Below are 14365 nucleotides of genomic sequence, written 5' to 3'. Positions count from 1 at the left end.
GAATACATGCGGATGTATTGGTGTCCAACATTTCTCCTTATTTTATAATAGGAAAGTGGCGGAGGAAAACATTTATTTAATACCAAAACGAGGGCACTTCCAACCTATCGAATATTTATCGTTGGAAGGGTATCCAATGACTTGGCCATCAACTCACACGGCCCGGCATATCGTGAGAAATTGAGTTATCATTTGAGCTTGAGCTTTTGATTTAAGTAATTTTAGAAAAGTATTTATTGTTAAATAAATAATAATTTTAGCTTACTTATCGTAAACAATTCTAAAGCCAAGATATAAGACTTGTTGGAAGAAAATTACAAAAAGATTAATGAGCAAATTAAGTGTTTTAAAAATATTTTTCAAAATTTGATGGCACTTAATTAAGAAAATGTCAAAAAATAAATTAATTTTGAGGGTGGAAATGATTGTGAGAAAATAACATTATATTTTTCTTATCTTGATCAAATTGATCTATTGGAGACAGGGAGAACTATGAATATAAAAGGATCACGGGCCTTATTGGGGTATGATATATTTGAAAATGAAAGAAAATATACACTCAACAATTGTCCGTCATTCATAAGAGTGAAAAGAATTAGTGTTTTAAATCATATTAACCAACTAACTATTTTGTTAGAGAAGGAGAGAACTATAAATATAAGGTCACGTGACTTTATTGAGGTATGAAAACACTTGAGAGTAGAGAAAAATATAAATTCAATACAGAATTTTTTTTTTTCTCACGATGAAAATATATATTTTTAAGAAAATAAATTTCTTCATGATAATGCACATCCACAAATAACTACTGACACTCCTAAATCGCTTTAAGACTCGACTGAATTTTAAAATTGTTACATGAACTTATTCATCGTGATTTCGTATTTTGGACTCGGATTTGAAATTATTCTTTATCGATATTATTAAATGTTTGATATTAAATTAAATTTTATCTTATAATTTACTATTTAGGAAAAAAGAAGATACCTTTTAATGTCACATTTAAATGCATCCTAATTTGAAAACCTAAATTCATTTATTTTCTTTATTTGTAATTGAGATGTAATAAATAAGAGTTAGTGGGCCAATATCAGCTCTCTTATTTTAGTACATTATGAACAGTATCAAGATAATGGGATAATACATAATATCGTTAAAATATCGTGAGTAATTAAAGTACAGCTCTCTCACCCCAACCCTACTTTTTCTCTTCATCAGATACAAATAACCCTCTGTGCTGTCTCTCTCCTACTTGTCTCTCTCTCTCTCTCTCTCTCTCTCTCTCTCTCTCTCTCTCCTCTTCTTCTCTATTTCAAACTCCATGAGAGCTTATTAGTTGCAGAAAAGCAGAGGGATGGGCAAGTACATGAGGAAAGCTAAGATCGCAGGAGAGGTTGCAGTTATGGAGCTCTCTCATCAGTCATCTCTTGGGGTTCGAACCAGAGCCAAAACCCTAGCTTTACAGAAATTGACGACTGAATCGACGGTCAAAAACACAACAACAAACTCTGGATCCTCTTATCTCCAGCTTCGAAGCAGAAGGCTTCAGAAGCTTCCGCCGCTTGTGGCCTGCAACAACTCCAAAAAACAACCCAAAGAGACCTTCAAACAAAACCCTAACCCTAGAACGAGTTCAAGGTTGGTAGTGGGTTCGGTCAATTCTGGGTCTGTTGGGTCGGTCTCATTGAGCTGTTCGAAGAACGGGGATGGATTCTCGACTCAGGAGATAGCTAAGGAGGACGGTGCACCTGAGAACTGCAGTGATTTGGGTGCTGAAGCTTCGTTTGGGGAGAACGTTTTGGAATTTGAAGGAAGAGAGAGGTGGGTTTTGCTTGTTTTGTTGGGTTTAATTTTTCTGAAATTTGGGTATTTTTAAAACCCTAATATTTGGGGGTTTCTGGTATTAGGCTTGTTTTAAATTTTCAAACATTTTGCTGTTGAAAGTAATTATCTTATATTGATTTTTTTTCTCCTTGTTTTATGACCTTATGTTTGGCACCCAAAGATTCACACATAACTTAAGGGTTTCTGTCTGTGAATTGTATTTTTTCCCCCAATTTTACTTGCTTGAAGATGGATCATGTTTGTTTTGGTGGATACTCTTGTTTTTGTTTTAATTTTATTTTTTGGTTGTATTTCTGCAAATTGGGTACCCTTCACAAAGAAGCTTTTTTTAAGGATATTGGCAAGATCTTATTTATTTTTTTTAAAAAATTAGGCATGTAGGGGTGAAACAAGTTTTTTTTTTAAATAATTTATGGGTAGAAAAGGAACAAAACGGAAGATACAGAACTTTAAGAACATGGGTTGCTGTTATCTTTCCTTTTATCCAAAAAAAATAATAAGTAAAAAATTCCTTTCTTTGAGGTGTTCTGAATTTGTGCTGTCTGGAAATATTTCTATTTTCTCTCTTAGTTTGTTATCTCTGGAATATTTCAGTAACATGGGTGCTGTTCAAAATTACTTTCATTTAAGGTTAGTGGTTTTTATCTAGCAAAAAAGGGTTAGTGGTGTTTGAGAGATTTTTTTTTAATGGGAAGATGTCTGGATTCTGAAACATGGGTACCAACCTGCAATAATTTCTTTAATTTTGTTTGCAGGTTGGCTTTTCTGTTTTTGGAAAAAAATGATTTAATGCCTTTATTTTGTTTTAGAGTAGTGGTAAAGAAAAAAAATCCAACTATTTGATCCATAATATCACCATGATTTCTAGTGATTTAATCCAAGATATGGGTTTTAATGCAGCTTATTGTTATTGCCATTAGTGGTTTTTGTTTCTTTATTTGGATTTTGTAAGACTTGAAATTTAAATCTTTGTTATAGTTGCCTAATCTTGTTTAGGCACTTCCTCATAGGCAATAATATGTTGGTTGGTTTTTGTTTCTGTTTCTCACAAAAAAAACCTTTGTTGCATTGTGGTGCTTGCTTGAACATGTCATTGGAAAAAAAAAAACTATTTCTTTAGCAGTGGAAACACCTGCTTTGTGAATATGATATGATTTTTGGGTCATGGGCCATCTTAATGACTGCAACTTGTATGTGGGATAATGTGCACATTATGTAGTCATGGATGAGAAACAATAAGGATGGGTTCATCTTCCATTTTGGAAATCTTGTTTCTTGCTTAAAGGAAATCCATGCTTCTGGGTATGTCTGCCCCATTTTACAAGTTCCTTGCCTTTTTTTTTTGTTTTGTTTTCTGTAAGAAGAGTTTTAGTAATAGTTATGTAACATCTGATGCATCTTTGAACCAGAGCTTGTATATGGTTGATATGGTTTGGCTTGTTGTTTAGACATCCTAAGAAGACATTTGTTTTGTTTGTGTTTTTTCCATAGGTTTTGTTCCTTGGTAGGTCTTCTGATCTCCTACAGAGGAAGGTTCCTTGGAGTATATTTCTTGATTTAATAAAACCTCCTTTTCACTTAATTGGTGGTCTCTAATCTTAGATTGGGTTGTCGTATTTCTAGTCTTTAAAGTCCACTTTTTAATCGTGTTTACCATTGTTCATTATATAGGAGTACTAGGGAAACCACACCATGCAGTCTGATAAGGGATTCAGAGACAGTAGGGACCCCTGGTTCTACTACCAGGCCCACCGGCTCATCTGCTACCAACCGAAGAATACATAACACAAGGCAGAGAAACATCCCAACAACGCGTGAGATGGACGAGTTTTTTACGGGTGCAGAGCAACAACAACAAAGACTTTTCATAGAGAAGTATACCAACTTACAAGACTAGTTTCCAAATCACAAGAACCATATTGTCACCCATATTATCTAATATAAAAAAAATTCTTGTATGTGGTTTTTTGTTGCAGGTACAACTTTGATCCCGTGAACGATTCACCCCTTCCCGGACGTTATGAATGGGAGAGAGTGGTTCCGTAGATGAATTAACATTTGGTGGTGTGTATGGTGGTGGATAATTTTTGACCACCATTGTCTCTGTTGTAAAAAAAGAGCTGTGAAAGATGTGTAGTCTAATGGTCTGTAATATAACAGAGCTGATGAGTTGCACATACTCAACAAAACAAAAATTCAAAGTCCTTTGTCTAACAGATCATTTGGTAGGGAAAAGGGAGGTAGAATGTAGTGTTAGGGCTCTCAATCAGATAGGTCAGAACAAGATGGTGGGGTATAGGAAATTTACCAGATTTTTTTTTCTTTTTTCTTTGTCTCTCTTTTGTCTATATATTGTTAGTACTGATGGAACTTGAAAGCTCTTGGAATAAACAAGACCCATTTTCTCCACTTGTTTTTGTCTTCTTCTTTACTGCATTCCTGATTTTGCTCTGTTTGTTTATTTACCCATTTATCACTTATTGAACTATTCACTTTCCCCCATTAGACTTGAGAAGAGACAATGATACCTCTCTCTCTCTCTCTCACAGACTACTAGTAGTGGTAGCGGAGTTGCTAGAGAAGTATTGAATGGATTTGCCCATGAAAAATGTGATTTTCTGATGTATGATTGAACATTTTCCCCGGATATCACTCGACTTCCAAAGAGATTTTCTATCTTGGTAGGAAAAATGTCTTCTCAGCAGTCAGCCCTGGGAAAAGGGGTTTACCCATCTAATAATATTTTTCTCTCACGATCAACCCGTCACCAACAGCCAACCTTTGTTTGTTTATTTTTTTGTTCTTTGAAATTTTCTCTGTGCAATCTGACAATTGAATTCATTTTCCCACGACCATTCTCTCCAGGATATCTAATTTCCTTGAAAACGAATTCCCAGCAATCATATAGATCACCCATGGGGTCCTGATTGCAAAGAAGAGCATTTTCTCTGTTTAAAATGGTCTGAAAAATATTTGTTGGGGATAGGGGAATTTTTGAGAATCAACATTATGATTTTACTCGACAATTATTTCCTAGAGGATTGGGTTGGAGAATATTTTTCTGCTTTTTCTTGAAGCAATGGTTCATATGCAAATCACTTTATTTTCTAAAAGCCATCTTCTACCCAATTTTCCCATTCAGTTATGCAGAGGGGTCTATGATTGGGAATTGAAAAAAGTGTGTGGAAAAATAATTTTCCCCCAAAAGGGTGATTGATTGCTTATTTTGCCTTGGAGGGAAAATGATTTCTACCAACATACAGAAAAATGATTTTCCCACCTCCGAATGTCATTCTGTAAGGATTGATTGCCTCCATAACTAAAAACCAAGTCTATTTTCTGACATTTACCTATGTGAAATCAAACAGTGAAATTCATAATACCCTGCTATCATACAGACCCTTTGACAGATTTTAATCAGTGGTAAGAGCTGTTGAGTTTGAAGTTGTTATTGCTGCCTATCCTTGTTTTAGTCTGTTGTGAGTTGTGACATGTGAGTGAGTGAGTGCGTGAGTGAGAGAGAGAGAGAGAGAGGTTAAAAGTGTCTCATCGAAGAGTGTTGCTTGGATTTCAAGAATCTTGCCTGCCAAAAGCTCAGAATCGGGTTCTTTTTTGACAGATTTCAAGCTGATGAGGTAAGAACTGTTGAAGTTCTCAAGAGGGAATTTATTGAATAGCGTCAGGTAAGAAAGAAATAGATATTGAGACATGTGAATGTGTAAATTGTCTCCCACATGGAAATACTGTACTGGATTTGATGCTGTTATTGTTGTTGTTATATAACATTTAGGTGAACATAGTGTCTTCTTTTCATGCATACAAGTGGTTGGCAGGTACACTTATTTCGTGCCACCTAATTACAATTTTTTCTGTAGGAGTGCAAGTTTGTAAGTTTGCTGCCCCTCTCTATGATTAAAGGGGTAAAAGTGATAAAAAAAGTTCGAGGGTTATTAATAAAAATTTGAGTTGAAAGGGGTAAGAGATGAAAATAATAATATACCAAAGTTAGAGATGAGAAGAGGAAAGGAAATAAAACGGGCCACATAACCATTGTAACTAGATGGGATGCTAGACCCCAACAAAACTATAACATATGGAACGTTTATCCCCCAAAACAACTGTAGCAAGTGGGCCTTATGTTGTATTTTATTATATATATACTAGAATTCACCCGTGCCTCCAGTATAGGCATCCTCTTTATAGGTATAAAGTTGGTGGGGGTATTATTTAAAATTTTTAAGGATAAATGGGTAAAAGAAAAAATATAAGAAAGTTATAGGGGATAACCTGTAAAAGAAAAAAATTAGGTTCCACAAAATAATAGTTTGATGAGAAGGTTAAAAGGGAAAAAGTGAAAAAAAATAAAGTTAGAAGAATGCTATTAAAGAATTTTAAGGTTGAAAGGATAAAAGATAGAAAATAATAAAGTAGGTTAAAAGGAATAAAGGAGAAAATATAGTAAATTTAGTAAGAATGAAGAGTAAAGAAAATAAAATAAACCCACACACACAAAAATGTAGAACTGAACCTTGAAGTCAGTTTAAGGGGGTAAAAAAAAAAGTTGGAGGAGTATTATTAAAAAAATCAAGATTAAAAAAGTAAAAGATGAAAATAAATAAACTTGATTAAAAAGGTAAAAGAGAAAATATTGTAAAATTGGAGGAGACGAAGTGTAAAAGATATAAAATAGGTTCCACAACAATATAACTTGATGAGAGGTTTATCCTTATTCGATTTGTCTCCTACAAAAGTGGGCCCTACTATTGTTATTAAAAAAAATTGAGGTTAAGTAGTGAAAAATAAAAAATAATAAAATGGATTAACATGAGATACAATAAAATTAGAAGTGAATAGGAAAGACAAAAAAGTGTGATGTAGGTGGATGTGACTTGTCCAACCACAAAATTATAGTTGAAGGGATATTTATCCCCAACTTAAACAACACAAAACTACAACAACTTAGTTGGGTTTTATTATATATATATATATATATGGATCACATGTCCACATGCCATACAAAAACAAAATTGGATACCATATATTTATAGAGCATAAAATTCAAAGAACTTAAAAAGATGAAATTAAACAACTTGTTTTCACTGTTAGATTTTAATTTTAAATTTGGGAGATCAACATCTGTCCATTTTCAAAGTCATTGAATAAAAAAGAAACTATTTTTTATAATTTCTTTTATAAACCTAACTAAATTCTTAATCATAGGGGGGGGGGGGGGAGTGTCATTTGGACCTATGTGGTAGTCCACATGGCCAAAATGAACATATATATATATATAGGGAAATGTTCAACACCAAACATTTTGGCAAAACATTTTTCAAAACAAGGGTTAGAATTTTTGGAATGGGCTGATTTTTGGTGAGGATGATCTCTACAGTGAGGAGATCATCATCACCAAAAATCAGCCCATTCCAAAACTTCTAACCCCATCAAAAATGGTTTACAAAAAATGGACGGTCCACGATTTTTCAACTTGTAAACATGGGGTTAGAAGTTTTGGAATGGGCTGATTTTTGGTGAGGAAGATCTCCTCACCGTACGGATCATCCTCACCAAAAATCAGCCCATTCCAAAACTTCTGACCCATGTAGGACAAAAAATGGTTGGCTAAAATGTTTGGTGCTGAACGAGACCCATATATATATATATATAGGGAAATGTTCAGCAACAAACATTTTGGCAAAACATTTTTCAAAACATTGGTTAGAGGTTTTGAAATGGGCTGATTTTTGGTGAGGATGATCTCTACGGTGAGGAGATCATCCTTACCAAAAATCAGCCTATTCCAAAACTTCTAGCCCCAGTTTACAAGTAAAAAAATCGTGGACCGTCCATTTTTGTAAATCATTTTTGATGGGCTTAGAAGTTTTGGAATGGGCTGATTTTCGGTGATGATGATCTCTTCACCGTAGAGATCATCCTCACCAAAAATCAGCCCATTCCAAAACCTCTAACCCATGTTTTGACAAATGTTTTGCCAAAATGTTTGTTGCTGAACGGGACCCATATATATATCCCAACATGTTTTGTCCTACATGGGTTAGAAGTTTTGGAATGCGCTGATTTTTGGTGAGGATTATCTCTATGGTGAGGAGATTATCCTCACCAAAAATCAGCCCATTCCAAAACTTCTAACCCCATGTTTACAAGTTGAAAAATCGTGGACCATTTATTTTTTGTAAACCATTTGTGATGGGGTTAGAAGTTTTGGAATGGGCTAATTTTTGGTGAGGATGATCTTCTCACCATAGAGATCATCCTCACCAAAAATCAGCCTATTCCAAAACTTCTAACCCTCACCATAGAGATCATCCTCACCAAAAATCAGCCTGTTCCAAAACTTCTAACCCATGTAGGACAAAACGTATTGGGCAAATTGTTGGGTGCCGAACGGGACCTTATATATATATTGTTATTGTTCGTAGTTTATTCTCATCTTTCTTTTGGATCGGATTCCATGAAGGACGTTGGAATTTTGGGCAATTAGTATGTAGGTCGGGGTTTTAGATTCACTTGCCAAATTTTGAATAAAGGCATGTGCAAATATATGAAGATTGGAGATCAAATTCTAAATTAAAAAGTGTTAAGACACCTTTTTTTATGACAAGTTTCGGACTCGTAGGCTAGAATAGCAGGGGTGAGGCAACTGGCTACTTAAAGCACCATGTCTCACCCAAATCCTCTGGGTCTATGCAATACACACAAACCACACATATTGGGTAAGTAGGGATAAATCCCTGTGGGTGACTAGGGGCTTGAACTCAAGACCTCTCCCTTTTTTGGAGGGATGCACCTAATTTTGTCCAACCAAAGTTGGTCTTTATTGCGGTCCACAGACATATAAATTTGTGGAATTTTATTTTGTTAGCAAAACAAAAAACATTAAACTCATGGAATGATGACTTGATTAAATTTGATGTAATCAAATTTAAAGAAAGGGATTGAGGTCAACATGATCATATAGGGAGGGGGGGGACATTTTTTTTGTCATGCCCCTTTGGTTTTGTGTCACCGTGGTGTCTCCCAAGGAGTTCTTCGAGATTGAAAGAATATTCTTTGGCTTGATAATCACTTGGGACTTCATCTGCTTATTACGATTCAAAGGGCTAATCATATACTTTTCGACTGGCTCCTATAAGCTATTGATTGCGAACACATGAGACTGAATGAAAACCCAGGTCATTTATTGATCCTCATTGAGATTCCATTTAAATAGAGAAAATGGATAAATCGGGTTAGCTTTGAGTTAGGAAATTTTGGGTGGGTTCAACAAGTTAGGATCGTTGAACATCCCTAAATTCATTTAGTCAACAAATAAATTATATATCTTAAACATGGAATATAACATCTAATATAAAACCACTAGTAGATAAAATCGCATACAACCTCTAAATCTATCATACAAAAATATTTAGACAAATCATACTAAACCAAAGCCCACTTTAATAATATCCAAATGTTCACAAGATATACTAATAAGATTTTAAAAAATGAAAAAAATTCTCGATGATGTTTCCCTTCACTCTTTATTCTTTAAAGTCAATATCATTAATGAAATGACTCTCATCTTTAAGAAATATATGCTTATTATATATGAATCATGAGTAGTGGGTCTTCAATATTATCAAACATAATGGATATTTAATAAGATAAGAAGTGAGATTTTCTCCTTCGAACAATAATTCATTCATTGCATCATAAATCCATGGAGGATCTCCATTAAGCTCATCAAAGGAGATGAGGTTATATAACCCCGGTTTCTCCTTCTTATGTAAGAATCTTTTGCGCAATTTTTGATTGTATTGTGCGAAGACCAAGTCATTGAGTTTTTTCTGTTCAAGTCGATTCCTCTTCCTAGTGTGGATCAGTTATTTCAATTCAAATAAACACACATCAATTAAAATGTTTAAAATTCAAAATATATAAAATAAGAGAACTTTCTTAATGAGAAATGGGCCTCATCATGGTCCATACCTTTAGACATCTTGAAAATGTAGACTTTTTGATTAAGGGCCCAAGGCCTTAGTCTCAAAGTACTTTTGTGGTGTCCATACTTGTGTAGGGACTTTTAAGGAATATTTTGAAGATGGTTGTCAACAGGAAGTAAGGAAGGATTTACATTACATCATAAGGATGATCTAAAATGACAACAAAAATAAAAGAGAGGGGAGAAGTAGAAGAGGAAAAGTAAGGGAAGGGAGAGAAAAGGGGAAGGAATTATTATTATTATTATTTTTTATAGTCCTCACCCTACTTTGTTCTTGACTTGACTTTCTTTTTTTTTTCCTTAAAAGATGAGTCTTCTTTAACTTGGGTATTTTTTAGCTTTGAAAGTGAAAATATGAAGAGCTTTGTCTATGCATTGAGATTGTAAATGAGCTTGACCTTAGAAGATTGAGTAGGGATTTAAGAAAATTGAAAGAGAGAGACTTGGGAAGTAGGAGAATTTTTTAGAGTAGAAAGAGAGAGAATTGGGGGAGTCGAAGCTTGATAGGAAAGTTCAAGTCTTGAGAGAGATTGTGTTGAAAGAGAATGGGTTTTATAGGATTGTAGGGATGATTTTTAGGGGTAAAATGAGATGAAAATAGGTAGAATGGTGTGAGGTTTGTAAATGGGGTGTGTGTAAATTAAAAATGGTGGCATGATATTTGTAGAAGATGGGGTAAATGGGTTGGATCTTGCAACCTATTTAGGTTGATTATTAGGTGAGTTAAATGTAATGAGTTTTGATTAGAAGAGTGAGGGTGTAAGAGAGTGGAGGAAATGGTGATATGTGTCAAAGATGTGTGGGGTTTATATGTTAGGTGAGTCGATTAGGAAGAAGGGGTGTGGGGTGGCTTAGGATGAGGGATTTGGTGATAATGATGGTGGTAGGTTATGACATGGGTGTGGGTTGAGATGAGGGTAGGTTGGTTGATAAATGAATTAGGGAGGTGGGTTGGAGTGATGACATGTGTCTCATTGTGATGATCATTGGTGATTGATGGTTTATAGCTAATGGACTTAAGGGTTAGGTTATATTTGGTTAGGTTAAGGTATAGGTAAGATTGGGTTGGATTGAGAAGTGATGTGGTAATGACACAAAAAGGGGGAGGAGTTCTTTGCCCATGGGCCAAGCAAAAGGGGCCCTAGGGCATTTATTTGAAAAATAGCCGAGTTTTTTGGAGGTTTAGGCTTTGGGGCCCATTACAATTTTCACGTATTTTTGTGCACTTTACGTTGAGGGTCTATTCAAATTTGGGTGTCTACAGAATGAATCTAAATAAACCATTAAATATTTAATATTATTCTTACTTGAAGTTTTTATTGTTCTATGTCTGATGACGATATCCCCCTCCCCCCTCGAATATTTTTTTCATTATTTTTGTATTGATCCAATGGTGATGATATCTTGTCTTGTTCATCCCTTGTTAGAATCATTCTTTTCAAAACATCAAGGAATCCAATCATGTGTGTTGAATCCACTTCATCACGATTAGTAGCTTGAAAGTAAATTACTGGATTGAGAATATGCACAGTCGAATACAAGGCATACGACATTTGGTTCCCCCTATCTTTTGTTTATAATGTCAATTGCATGCTTATAACTCATTAAATACACTACCAAAGTTGCAATGTCTAAAACCACTACTATTCTCCAATCTCACTTCACTACTGTAATAAGCTGTAAGATCTTGTTTCAAAGTTACACTATAAACAACTATACAACCCTAAAACAATCATTAAATACACATACCAACGTTGCATGGTTGTGGAACAATGAAGGGCATTAACTAATTATAGATTCTCTCTCTAAAAACATTTTACTAGAAATAGATGTGGGTTTTGTGCCATTCGCTAATTTTTTTTTTGAATTTTCATATTCTTAAGGTGTTGATCCCCTTGTGTTCAACATGATAAAAAAGAAAACTAATAAGTCATTATAGTACAATATACAAGTAGGGCTGTCAATGGATGCTTATCGGTTTGGATACAGCAATATCCAAATCCAAATCCAAAATTTTTATATGATATCCAAATTCAAATTCAAATCTGACGGATATTCTAAAACTCTATCCGAATTCGAATCCAATTATCCTATCGAATATCAGATATTATTCGATTAATAATTTATATATTAAAAAAAACATAATTTTTCCTTATCCAATTGATTTTTTATTATTTAAAAAACCTATTATATATTATATTATGTATATAATAAATAAATCAAATAAAATAATATATATTATATATTATTTCGAATCGGATATTATTGGATTCGAAATGTTAATATTCAAATCCATATTCAAAATGATTCGAATATATAAAACTATCCAAATTCGAATCCGATATATGAAATTTAGGATAATATCCAATTTTTTGAATTCGAATTCGAATCGGATATAAATTTTCGACTATCTATTGACATCCCTATATACAATCATATTGGGTGTGGAAATGAAGATCAATATCACTACTATGCGTTAGAAAAAAAAAATGCAGCAAGAGAATCTCAATTTAAAAATCATTAACCAATTCAATATATTAGAAAAATTCAATTAAAAACACGAATATTTCATTAATTGTTGACGCAATAATAGATTACCTCATTACTCTAGTTTGACTCCAACAATAGATTTGAGTGAAAAGGTTTTAAGGGTGTAGAAGAGGAAATGAATCAATAATGAAAGGGGCAAACTCTAGTTCACGGGCATTACCTTTGGGGCATGAGAATCTTATTTTTAAACACTTAGGCCCTATTCTTTTCAGCTTCAAGAGTCAATTTTTTTTGCTTTTAAGTCAGAAAAACTAGATGAATGATGTTTGTTTGGGGTTTTTTTTTGACTCCAGTAGATTTCAATTGAAATCCAAAAGTAACTCCTAAAAGAAGTCACCTAAGAGAGACTTCTTCAAATGGCTTTTGTGGGAAGCCAAAAACTTAAACGGTTCAAGTGTAGTTACCATAATACCCTTCATTTTTAATCAAATTTCCAACCAAATTAATCTTAAAAAATGAAATAAGATTACTAAAATACCCTTCATTTTCCAAAATACCCTTCGTCTTGAATCAATTTTCAACCAAACTTAACCTTAAATAACAAAAGGGAATTATCAAAATACCCTTCATCTTTATTTAAATACCTTTTATCTTTAATCAAATTTTCAACCAAACTTAATGTTAAAAATAAAAGAAAATTATCAAAATACCCTTCATCTTTACAATTACCAAAATACATTTCATCTTTAATGAAATTTCCAACCAAACTTAACCTTAAAAATAAAAGAAAATTATCAAAATACCCTTTATCTTTGTCAATTACTAAAATACTCTTCATCTTTAATCAAATTTCTAACTAAACATAACCTTAAAAAATAAAAGGGAATTGCCAAAGTACCTTCATCTTTACCAATTACTAAAATACCCTTCATCTTTAATCAAATTTTCAATCAAACTTAATCTTAAAAAATAAAATGGAATTACCAAAATACCTTTCATTTTTACTACCAAGACCAAAAGCAATTCATCATCACTATTTTATTACCAAAACACCCTCCATCTTTAAGTGGATGTTGGATTGTGTATTATGTAGGTATTTTCTTTATTATATGTTCATTTTTAAGAGAAGATGCTACCGAAATTTCAATAGAATTATAAAATTTATAAATTTATTAAATTGAAAATAATTATTTTTATAATTTTTAATATAAATTTATTTTATATATATAGTGTAATTATATATTTATTAAGATATTCTGCTCGTTGTGCATTCTGGGTGCATTATCAATATTAAGGGTATTATGATTATTTTACCAGAATCCAATAATAAAAAGCTGTCAAACGAATATTAATTTTTGACTTATATGCTTCTGTAACGAACAAGCATCTGCTGGATGTGACTTTTCAGGTTCTAAGCTTTTGCTTCTTCCAAAAATCAATTTTTGGAGTTGGAGTTGGCTTCTGTAAAGAACAGACCCTTAATGTCAAAGAAAATTATTGAATGTCTAGGGGTATTAAGAGGGCAAAAGAGTGATTTTTCAAATGTTAAAACCCACAATGCTAAAGAAAATTGTTGAATTCAATGTAGGGATCCACTACATATGATAGGATTTAGAAATCTTCCTCCAACATATGCAGAAAATAAATTCAACAATATACCAGAAATATAAGTAACACCTTGTTTATTTTTTTTACAGGTACGCTAGACTTGAGCCAACGACCTCAAAGCTACTTTGCAATGTGTCAAATCAACTGGGGGATGGGTTTAAGCCCAAGTAGCACCTTGTTTTGTTATTAAATAGCTACTTATTTGAGATAACTTTGAAACAAAGGGTAGTTACCAAATTCACCGGTGATAAATTACCAAAATAAGGACATGTTTGGATTTACTTCTCCAAGTGCTTTTGACTCCTGCGGGAAGTCAGAATCACTAACAACACCATTTGGATGTCCAATGCCAAATATAAGCAAATTTTGTAAGGAGCCAAAACAATTGTTTTTGAAGGAGTAACCCATTTGGTGATTCTC

At 33.4% G+C, this 14365-nt stretch overlaps 1 protein-coding gene across 1 annotated transcript; it reads left to right on the top strand.

Annotated features, from left to right (window-relative positions):
• The first annotated feature begins 1259 nt into the window (after nt 1-1259).
• On the top strand, nt 1260-4254 carry LOC147396713 (cyclin-dependent kinase inhibitor 4-like). Its single transcript, XM_086451780.1, has 3 exons — nt 1260-1821; nt 3517-3720; nt 3822-4254. Exons 1-3 carry the CDS (start codon nt 1355-1357, stop codon nt 3889-3891), a joined length of 741 nt encoding a protein of 246 aa, XP_086307906.1. The 5' UTR covers nt 1260-1354; the 3' UTR covers nt 3892-4254.
• Nucleotides 4255-14365: the final 10111 nt, after the last annotated feature.

The sequence above is a fragment of the Akebia trifoliata genome, chromosome 8 (assembly GCF_017979445.1).
Source record: "Akebia trifoliata isolate Shusen 1 chromosome 8, ASM1797944v1, whole genome shotgun sequence".
In the NCBI taxonomy this organism is placed as follows: domain Eukaryota; kingdom Viridiplantae; phylum Streptophyta; class Magnoliopsida; order Ranunculales; family Lardizabalaceae; genus Akebia; species Akebia trifoliata.
This window is presented reverse-complemented; position numbering and strand designations above follow the sequence as displayed.

Bases quoted from the DNA above. Each gene is read 5' to 3' on its own strand.
- LOC147396713 (XM_086451780.1), top strand. From the start codon at position 1,355: ATGGGCAAGTACATGAGGAAAGCTAAGATCGCAGGAGAGGTTGCAGTT. The intron at 1,822-3,516 runs GTGGGTTTTGCT...TTCATTATATAG, and splicing joins GAATTTGAAGGAAGAGAGAG to GAGTACTAGGGAAACCACAC. The intron at 3,721-3,821 runs GTATACCAACTT...TTTTTGTTGCAG, and splicing joins CAAAGACTTTTCATAGAGAA to GTACAACTTTGATCCCGTGA.